We start from the raw sequence: 10576 nt of genomic DNA, 5'->3' as shown, positions 1-10576 counted from the left end.
CCCCTTAGCAGCCTGCATGTGCATAGAGCGTCCCCTCCCCAGTTAACTCCGAGTCCTATCCCTGGGCTCTGACTTATATTTATCATATACCCACTGACTGAGGTAGGCAGAGGGAAGCCACCCTAGGCCTGCTTGCTTCTTGTCCTCCAAACTGTCCTTTCTTCCAAATATACATATATAAATAAATGTATAAATACCGCTTTGTATCTGAGCTTGCCTCCTGTCTCTTCTTGAGGTGGTTGTGGTAGGAAAGGTTTTCGTGGGGGTTTAAGACCAGTTGAACTCAAAGTTCTTCCTGAGAAGCCTGGAATCTTTGGGCCTCCACGCCCCATGGCCAGATAAATGTTTTGTACTCATCACTGGCTTTGCCCTAGGGCTGAGATGACTTAGTGGCCTCTCCCCTGGCTGTATCTCCAGCCACTGTCTTTCTGGCCAGTTAGGGAAGTCTCCAGGGAACAAGCAGAGGCTGGCAAAAGCATTCCAGCCCAGAGAAGGGGGGCTATATTTAGAGGAAGGGATTGGCCTAGGGCAGAATCAACTGGCTTGTACTAGAAATGACAGAAGAAGGTAGGCCTGGACCCTTCCTATCCACAAGTAAGCCTTAATTTCAATGACAATTCACCCCTGCCACACAGCCTTCACCCCATGGGTAGGAAGCAGGTTCCCAACAGCAGGAACCATGTGAAAGGCAGATGAGAGCTGGGAAAGGGTAGGATTGGGGACATCATGCAGGCCCCAGCACCACCCCTACCGCTACAGAATGGGCACAAGACAGGACTGTCACACATCTGCCTTTATTTGAGCAGTAGGTGGGACACTTCTAGCAACAGTAAAAAAATTAATTTACAAAAGCAGGGATTTAGTGAAGCCACCTGGCGGGTACCTGAAAGAGGAAAGGGCAGTCAAAACCAGACAATGACACTTCTTCCCACCTCCTGTCCCTAAAATCCCATCCTATGGCCCTAATCAAGATCTGATAAGTACTCTACCCCTTGGAGGATGGGACACCAGAGCCAATTCTCAGCAACTTGTTTGGTGGGTTATCTGCAGCAAGTTTTAAGTCTTAGATCCTCTCCAAGTCATTATAGTAAAATAATAAAGTAATGCAAATGTAAAACCGTAGGAAGACTTTGCATGCCTCTATCTAATAAAACCCAAAGACAAATCAAGGCCTAGGGTATCGTGGAGAACTCAGATCAAAGTAGGTCACATTGGGCTCAAATTCCCATGAGTAGCAGAGAAAGAGGCATGTGTGCCCGGGTCCCTATCCATCCTAGCACATCTGTCTCCATGAACCACAGGGTCTTGCAGCAAGAGCCTGAGGACCCACTGATGTGGCTGTAGGAAGCTTTTCCAGGTTGTGCCTCAGAGACTTGAGTGTCCCACCTTGTCACAGCTCTTACCCTTGGGAGCTCACACGTAGATGCCGACCCAGAGAAGGAGGAAGAGGACTCCATAGCCCATAAAGAGTGAGGCCACCAAGGAGATGAGGAGCTCTTTGTAGATATCCCGTGTGTACTTGGTGGAGGTAACCTCGTAACTGGGCAGGGCTGTTAAGGAGAAGCGGTGATGGGTTGTGGGGTGCAGCGAATTGCCCAGCATCACTCTGGGCAGAAAGGTATGGGCTAAGGGCTTTCTGGCGTGGTGCAGCTAGGAAAAAGAGCCCAAGAGATGACTTGGACTCTGTTACTCCATACCATCCTTCCATCACCCATGAGGAAATGATACCTACAGGGGTCAGGTTACTTGTCGCAGTCACACAGCTCCTGAGTTGTGGAGCTGTGGCTAACCCTCACCCCTACTGCCACCCGAGCACACCCCTCCTTACACTACTTTTCCAGTCTCAGTTCCCCTATCTCCAGCATCCACTCCAGCCAGATCCTCAGCTCACTGACCTAGAAATCTGAAGAACCCCAGCTCACCAGAATTTGGAAAATAAGGCCACAATCTGCCCTTGGGCATCACCAACCTTTGTCCATTTCCAACCCCTATACACAAAACTAGCAGATACAGTTACCTAGGATGTTTTCTCCCTCAGTTTCTCACACCACCTATTCTGGCCCAATGGCTGTTTGGTCAAAGGATACACGAAGAACCAGGCGGTGAAGAACATGCCAATAGCCAGAAGCACCACAGTCAGATGGGGGAAGACAGCTGGATTTACTGGGCTGGTGTATCTGCTCATGGCCTCGAGCTCCTAGGGTAGACATGAGATCAGAGTTATTAAAGAATCCCATGATTTCTCCCTGGGGAGATGATGAAACAGCCTTGTGCTGCTGTGACTCCTAGAGGCCCACTCCAACTTTGGAAATGTGGAAATCCTTCAGAGCCAGTATCAAGTGATTCATTATGGGAAATACAATTATGACTACATCTTAAAACAGGTGGCATGTTCTCTTTTCAGTATGAGTCATGAAGAGCAGCTAGGAGTCAGAGGGCAAGAGGCAAAAGGAGATTAGGAACAGATCAACAGTCCTTAGCCAATGACCACTATGAAAATGGAATGAGATGTATGTAGACTACCTGGGAAAAACCTGTCTACTGGCTTCAAGCTACAGAGCCCCATGGTAAGTCAGGACTTAGACTGGGACCCAGATCTCAACTTCTAATTCAGCACTATTCTCACAACACTATCATGGAATCTCTGGACCTACCAGCACCTAAATAGTCTGAGTCTGCATGGTTATAATAATTATTTCACATGCTTGATTTATAATTTAAGATCTGAATGTTGAAGCATCCAGTGTAATGCCTGGCAAAAGGGGTTGCTCAGTTCCTTCCAAAGGTTGCGGAGGTCCATTATGAGATAATGCCTGTGAAAGAGGGCTGTAAAAGTACAAATGTTAACTTCCATTGTCCCCCACCAGCCAATGCTTCTAAAATCCAGAACACAACAACTCTAGAGAAATAAAATGATCCCATTGTTCTAAGAGACACTGGAATTCAATTCAGTAAAACAATTATGTCCCCCTCTGCTCTACCCCCCCCCCCAAAAGCGAGAAAGACAATCGCTGCCATTTATTGAGCCTCCAATTGAAGGCCTTGTGTTTGGCACTAGGAATACAAAGATGAATAGACATCATCCCAGAGCTAGATGCACGTCAGATGGTGGTCACTAAGAGGCGTGGCAGATAACAAAGAGGTCCACGAAAAGTGGCAAGAGGTCTGTATACAGGCTGTGGGCGTTCCCAGGGGATAGAGGCCAAGAGCCCGAGAGAGTCCCAAGTGTTTCGCCAAGAAATTACGTTTGCTTAGGATATTGTAGGATGAGTATGAGTTTGGCAGGCGGAAGAACTTTCCAGACAGAGATAACGGAGCCTCAAGCTCCACGTTAGTCCAAGTGCGCTCCACGCCCCTCGCCCTTCCAAACAGCAGGTCCGAAGCCCAGTGAGAGCTCCACCTCGCTAAGGAGTCCGCGGCGAGGCTTCCTTTCCCCGCCCCAGTTCAGGCCGGGGGCTCCGGCACGTCCCACCCTCCGGGTCTCGGGCGTCGGGTCTCCGCGAGAGAACGGAGTGTGGTCGGGCGCCCAGCCAACTCCCCTCGACCCTCTCACCATTTTGCCCCGCACACGGTAATCCGCCGCTCTGCCACCGGAAGAACACGTCGGCAGGCGCAGGCGCCCAGCTCGGCCGGAAGAGGCGGTGTCCCCGCGCACGTGGCATTGTGGGACTTGTAGTCCTGCGGGTTCGGGTGTTGGGTGAGCTGGGCCTGTTGGGGGCCCGGAGTAAGTGGAGCGGGGACGGGTGGCAGAGAAGGGTAGGGCAGGATCTCTGACAGAGCCGGTTCTCTGCGACAGGACCGGGCGCTGTGGCAGCGGCGGCCTGAGGGGGCGGGGCCTGCACGACGCTTCCCAGAAGGCTGTGCGCGCCGGGCAGGTCACGTGACGGGAGCGCGGGCTTTGGAAGGCGGTGGGAGACGACCAGCAGCCGAGCTGAACAGCACCGGAGTTTGGGGCTGTCCTGGGCAATACCGGACCCAGCGCTAGCCGCCGAGGCCTCTCGTTCCAAAGGCCAGGTGAGACTCCAGGGGAAGCACTTCCGAGGACAACGGGGTCCGCCAGGTGCGGCGGGGACCCGGGGCCTGGCGCGCGCGGGGTGAGCAGTGCGGTCCCGCCACTTCCAGCCGCCAGGCTTGGGTGGTTCGCGTCATCACAGAGCCTCTCTTCTTCACTTGTAAGAGGAGGGTAATGACTTCCCCCGATGGGGTCGCAGTGAATTTTTACTAAGACCGATTAATGGAAACATTTATGAGACTTCACCGGTGTAGGCCCCTTCCTGCCTCCGTCGTTCTCGTGCCGCGAGAGAATAAACGGCTAGCAGGGCATTGCCCTCTTCGCGCGTACTCTGTCAAAGCTGCGAGGCACCAACCAGAGGATCGGATGGGGAACATTGTGGGGGGAGTTTTTCTACATCTGCTGTCTCAGTTCGCCTTGGCAGGAATCCTGCAAGGCATTTTTACCATTCTTCTTCTACAGATGAGAAAATCAAATTTAAATGACTTAATGTTACTGAGATGGTAACTAGTGTCCCTAGAAAGCCATCCTAACCTTCCCAGACTGTAAAGATAGGCTGGGAACCAGCATGTGAAGGATTCTGATGCCATGCTGAGGTGTTTGCAGTTAACTAGAGGGAAGAATGTAATGGAATCAGTTACGCCTGGAAAAGAACCCTGGGAGGGAATGTGAGAACAATTGGAAGGTCTAGTAGACGATTTCTTAGAGTTAGGACACATGCCATCCTTGGGGTACAAGATGATTTATGTTGCACGTTTAAAAAAATCCTTTTTGATAAGTTATGTTTAAAATATTAAAATGTAACTGATGTAATACAGATAATGTGGCTTATGTGAGTTCTCTTTTTCAACTTATTTTAGTTTTTTAAACTATTCGAGACACTATTAAGTGAATACTTGGAAGTGTCAGAAATTGTGAGGATCAAGAAGGAATTCAGGATCATTGCCCTAGGAAATATTTTTTAATGTTAATTTTTTAGTTATAGATGGACACAATATCTTATTTTATGTGGTGCTGAGGATTGAACCCAGTGGCTCACACATGCTAGGTGAGTGCTCTACCTCTGAGCCACAATCCCAGCCCCCTAGGAAAGATTTGAACCACAGAAGTCCAGTACTGGGCCTATTGACTACAGCCTGCTAGTCTCTAACTTAGGCCCTGGGGTAGGTAAGAGCCACGGAGTTTACATTTTAGACTTAGTGGTAGAGCGAAAATATAAAGGGGAAGTCTTAAGCTCCCAGCAACATCCTGAAAAAAGTAGAAACTCTTGCTGTGCACAGTGGCACATGCCTGTAATGCAAGTGGCTTGTGGGTTCAAAGCCAATCTCAACAATTTTAGCAAGGCCCTAAGCAACATAGATCCTGTCTCAAAATAGATATAAAAGAGGCTGGGGTGTGGCTCAGAGGTTAAGCATCCCTGGCTTCAGTTCCCAGTAGCAAAAACAAACGAAAAAGTTAGAAACTTACATACTAAAGGGGATGCAGAAGGAAAATTAAATTAAAGCAGCATGTTAGTTGTTCACCTTACCCCCCCATTCAGTTATGTTTTGCTTGCCAGTGTTTCAAGAGTGCTTTATTAGAATTCTCCAGAGAAGCAACAATTCAGGTATAAGATATATTTGCTTAGCAGATATTTGCCTGTTCTTTAGGGCTCAGTTCTGCCATTCTGGATTCCTCACTCTGAGCCAAGTGCTGTCCTCAGGCCTTCCATGGTCCTTGTTGAAACATATGTTTTGGTCTTTTTTGGGGGGGGGGGTGATGAATTATACCATTCCCTTATCCACAAAACTTTTTAGTCCCTCAAGAACATCCACCGTATCTGAGTTCCTGTAAATAAGACTTAGTATTAATTGAATGAACTGCTAAACTGTACATTTTTTGAGAACGAAGGAATCATGTCTTACTCATTTCATCTTCTGTTGTGCTGACTTGGTTTCCGTACTTTGTGCTAGATTTGATTAGATATGATATTGGTGAGATAGCACCAATGATAACCCTTTGCATCTTTAAGGTTTCTCTTTCTCTTAATTCTTTTTAGCCACCTCTCCATATTGCCATGGGAATTCAAGGCCTGGCCAAACTAATTGCTGATGTGGCCCCCAGTGCCATCCGGGAGAATGACATCAAGAGCTACTTTGGCCGAAAGGTGGCCATTGATGCCTCCATGAGCATTTATCAGTTCCTGATTGCAGTTCGCCAGGGTGGGGATGTGCTACAGAATGAAGAAGGTGAGACCACCAGTCACCTGATGGGCATGTTCTACCGCACCATCCGCATGATGGAGAATGGCATCAAGCCTGTGTATGTCTTTGATGGGAAACCGCCACAGCTCAAGTCGGGTGAGCTGGCCAAACGCAGTGAGCGGCGTGCTGAGGCAGAGAAGCAGCTACAGCAGGCTCAGGCTGCTGGGGTGGAGGAAGAGGTGGAAAAATTCACCAAGCGGCTAGTGAAGGTCACTAAGCAGCACAACGATGAGTGCAAACACCTGCTGAGCCTCATGGGCATCCCGTTCCTTGATGCACCCAGCGAGGCAGAGGCCAGCTGTGCTGCCCTGGTGAAAGCTGGCAAAGTCTATGCTGCAGCCACCGAGGACATGGACTGCCTTACCTTCGGCAGCCCTGTGCTGATGCGACATCTGACAGCCAGTGAGGCCAAGAAACTGCCCATCCAGGAGTTCCACCTGAGCCGGATTCTGCAGGAGCTGGGTCTGAACCAGGAGCAGTTTGTGGATCTTTGCATTCTCCTGGGCAGTGACTACTGTGAGAGTATCCGGGGCATTGGGCCCAAGCGGGCTGTGGACCTCATCCAGAAGCACAAAAGCATCGAGGAGATCGTGCGGCGACTTGACCCCAATAAGTACCCTGTGCCAGAAAATTGGCTGCACAAGGAGGCCCAGCAGCTCTTCCTGGAGCCGGAGGTGCTGGACCCAGAGTCTGTGGAGCTGAAGTGGAGTGAGCCAAATGAAGAGGAGCTCGTCAAGTTCATGTGTGGTGAAAAGCAGTTCTCTGAGGAGCGAATCCGCAGTGGGGTCAAGCGACTGAGTAAGAGCCGCCAAGGCAGCACGCAGGGCCGTCTGGATGATTTCTTTAAGGTGACTGGCTCTCTGTCCTCAGCCAAGCGCAAGGAGCCAGAACCCAAGGGATCCGCTAAGAAGAAGGCAAAGACTGGGGTAGCAGGGAAGTTCAAGAGGGGAAAATAAATGTGCTTCACTCCATTGTTCCTTCTTGATCCTGAATATTTGCCCTTACCCTCAAGCTAGAGCTAGAGAAACCTCAGCGGGGCTGGGAGGGATGCATTGTTATTCTAGTGCTACCTTTCTCTGTAGGCTTTTTCCCTTTTTTACTTGATCTTATGGCAGGTGGGCCACAGAAGTGCTTTGTTTTCTCTTTTTTAGCTCAGGAAAGTGTCAGGCTCAAACCACTTCTCAGGCAGTTTACTGGACACTGGATCCATTGTTACATGAAAGTGATAGCAACGAGTTTGAAGGAGGAAGACAGAGATGAAAGTGGCGAACCAAACTGCATGGAAATGATTTCCTGGCTGGCCAACTGGGGCTTATGGGGCTGATCCAGACTGTACGTCCTGATTCAGCCTTGACCCACCCTGAAGAAGAGCCATCAGGAAGATCCAAGTTCAGCAGATGGAAGAGCTACTGAGAAAAAAGAATGAGAAGCAGGAGTACCTGCACTTTGGCAGGAAGGGTTTGATTCCTGGCTGTGTCTTGTGGTGGGCAGAAATTTTAAATTGCAATGTATTACAGTGGTTTTTCAGAGGAGTAAGATGATGATATTCTTTTGGCCTTTCTGGGGCAACAACAGAATTGAGATTTTTGGGATAAGTCACTGGTTTTCGTGTGCTGTTTTTATTTTTAAAATATGAAGAGAAAAAAAGTCAATAAAATTGTGTAGGTATCCAGAATGTGATGTTGAGAACATTTGAAAATATCCAGCGCTCCATGCTCCAGGTAGACTATAATGTCCTTTGCACTCTAAGATGTTTTGCAAGTGGCCACAAGAGGGCACCATGTGCAGTATAATGGCCAGCAGCTCAGATGCCTAGCTTATTTTGCTGGGAAAGTTGTTTTAATAAATTGAATGAATTTCTGATGTTCCACCTAGTCTGTGAGATAAAGGAGCTCCTTTGAGAAAGCCTTGCAGTGTAGATCAACTACCTCATAACAACCAAGTATTTACTTTGCCAGATTGTAGATTATGAGGGCTGCCATTCAGAAACCACTTTCTTCTTCCTTTATGACATCAAATTCAAGTTGCTCTTTTCTTATAGAGTTGAATGTTTGAAAGTTTTATAATCCTGGTAGTGCTTGGGGAGAGCTAGCCTGTTGAGCTTCTGATCTTTTTAACATTCCTATCAAGGCCATTTGAAGTTAACAAGAACATGTAAGTAACTGAAATTTAAATTGAAAATATTTGACAGATTAGATAGGTAGAAGACTAAATACTGTTTTTTCAAATTTCTAATGGAACAAACTATATTCCAAGCAAAAATCTTAAGTGAAATCTCAGGATATAAGAGCTCCTCTGATTGAGTCAGGTAAGAGACAGTGTCCCCAGCAATGGCTCCATAACAAGGGAACTCTCTGAAAACCACTGATGTAGAAACTTGTGAGGACAGGGAATTTAGTTTTGTTCGCTGCTCTACTCCAGTATTTGATGAATGAAACTCATTTTCCCAGATTGAACCAAGCCATGACTTACTGGAGCTCCACTTTAAGTCAGGTAATTTGATTTGAAACTTGCAGTCACGCTGTTGGGGCCTAGAGGTGCTAAAGCTTCTTAGGACTGATCATCTCTGCAGCATTTCTACTTATGGACTATTTCCTGTGGAGGTCAAATACATGGTGGTAGGCTTTCCTTGTTTGATTTTGGAGATGGAACCCAGGGGTACTCTACCACTGAACTACATCCTATCCTTTTTTTAATTTTTTGAGACAGGTCTTGCTAAATTGTTGAGCCTGACCTCAACTTTTGATCCTCCCTTCTAGCTATTTACCATGCCATGCACCACCACACCTGGCTTGTGCTTGTTTTTTTAATTTGTTGCTTGGTCTTTTCTAGAAGTTCATAAATCTAATTTTGCATTGGCACGCTACAGGGAAAAATCTTTCATCTGCAGACATTTTTGCTTAGAACTGTTTCAGTAGGATGAAGGGTGCAGATGTTGCCCTGTTGTCCAGGTCTGAGGTATTGTGCTTGCAAAGATGTAGGCACTAAAACAAAGTGAAGGGTTAAATGACTCAAAATGGAAAACTAGAGAACAGTAGGGTGTAGACATTGTCTCATGAGGTGGAAGTGATGTAGACAACCGGGCAGGGCCTCTGCATATGGGAAAGAATTGGCCTTGCTTTTCCTTGCCATGGACCACCCTGCCTGCTTATTACTTGGAGAGTCCTGATGCTCCTTCCTGTTCCCTAGAGGATTATACAGAGGGAGTCTGCAGTGACTCATGTTCCAAAAGTTAAGAGGACACAGGTGTACCGTCACCAGGGAATCCTGTGCACACACATAGACAAGTACTGTGGGTTATAATGAATAGCCTTCATTTGGTCAAAATCAACTTTATTTTTCAGTTTTACTTCATTAATTACTGTGGTAACATTGGCATACAAAAAGATACTGACACTGAGCCCAATTAAAATGCCCCCAGCCTGTAGTAGAACGATAAAAATAACAAAAAGATAAACATAAGAGTTGGAGTTTGAAAAAGTGAGTTCACATATTCTACCATGATCTGTGACCAGAGGCAACCTTTCCTCTGTAAGCCTGTTTTCTCATCTGTCAGTGGGGTTTGAGGTCACTTGCTTTAATACTATAACATTGTATCTTTTACCACCCTGTGTCCCCATGAGGCCACAATGGTATGGGCTGAGAGAAGGCCATGGTGGTACAGGTGCTTTGAGGACCTGGTCTTGGCATAATAAAGTTCACTGGTATTTGCTCAGACTGGCTAGATAGTCTGTGATATCACACCCATACCTCAAGTGGCAGGGATCAGGAATGGGGAGGGATCAGCACCTATTCTGGAGTGAGGGAGCCATTGAAAGTCAACTCTTCCATTCTGCTTCTGATTTTCCTGCCCAGGATTTAAACCAGGTTCTCAGGGCCCAAAGGGAAAGGCCTGAACCCCTGTGACCTGCTGTCCCCAGCACCTGACAAACCTAAGTAGCCCTGCCAACCTCGCCACCCTCATCTCAGCTGTCTGCCACACTTTCCAAAACCAGATGTGGGCTCTGCTCTTGCCCTTACGTTTGAGATTCTCTTCTCCCAGTGTCCAAATGGTCCATACACTTTAGGTAGATGCTGTTGAAGAGCTAAAGAAATTATGTCCTGGCTGGACTGTGGGATCTAGACCAAGCTCAGCACTGAGGGAAACTTCAGAGAGAACGAGGGCCTGACTGGCCACAGGCTTGGGGAGGAAGAGGGTGTGAGTGCTGGCGACAGGCCTTCAGCAAGACTCCTTGGGCATGTTCCTATGTTTGTTCTCTGGAAACATGAGTTAAACTGTCTCACAAACCAGAAGATCAAAAAATGGCATATCAGCGTTAGA

General features: G+C 47.6%; 2 protein-coding genes across 2 annotated transcripts; one reads left to right on the top strand and one right to left on the bottom strand.

Annotated features, from left to right (window-relative positions):
* Positions 1-778: 778 nt before the first annotated feature.
* Tmem258 (transmembrane protein 258) lies at positions 779-3677 on the bottom strand. Its single transcript, XM_026407618.2, is given in 5 exon segments — positions 779-883; positions 1404-1540; positions 2088-2197; positions 3554-3586; positions 3588-3677. Coding segments are annotated over 4 exon segments (345 nt in total). The 5' UTR covers positions 3663-3677; the 3' UTR covers positions 779-883; positions 1404-1413.
* A 219-nt stretch (positions 3678-3896) lies between these two features.
* Fen1 (flap structure-specific endonuclease 1) lies at positions 3897-8138 on the top strand. The gene is made up of 2 exons (XM_026407573.2): positions 3897-4014; positions 6051-8138. The coding sequence occupies exon 2, from the start codon at positions 6069-6071 to the stop codon at positions 7209-7211; it is 1143 nt and encodes a 380-aa protein (XP_026263358.1). The 5' UTR covers positions 3897-4014; positions 6051-6068; the 3' UTR covers positions 7212-8138.
* The last annotated feature ends 2438 nt before the right edge of the window (positions 8139-10576 follow it).

The sequence above is a fragment of the Urocitellus parryii genome, chromosome 4 (genome assembly GCF_045843805.1).
Source record: "Urocitellus parryii isolate mUroPar1 chromosome 4, mUroPar1.hap1, whole genome shotgun sequence".
NCBI classification, from domain to species: Eukaryota; Metazoa; Chordata; class Mammalia; order Rodentia; family Sciuridae; genus Urocitellus; species Urocitellus parryii.
This window is presented reverse-complemented; position numbering and strand designations above follow the sequence as displayed.

What these genes read in the sequence shown, in the direction of transcription:
- Fen1 (XM_026407573.2), top strand. Translation starts at nt 6,069, where the DNA reads ATGGGAATTCAAGGCCTGGCCAAACTAATTGCTGATGTGGCCCCCAGT.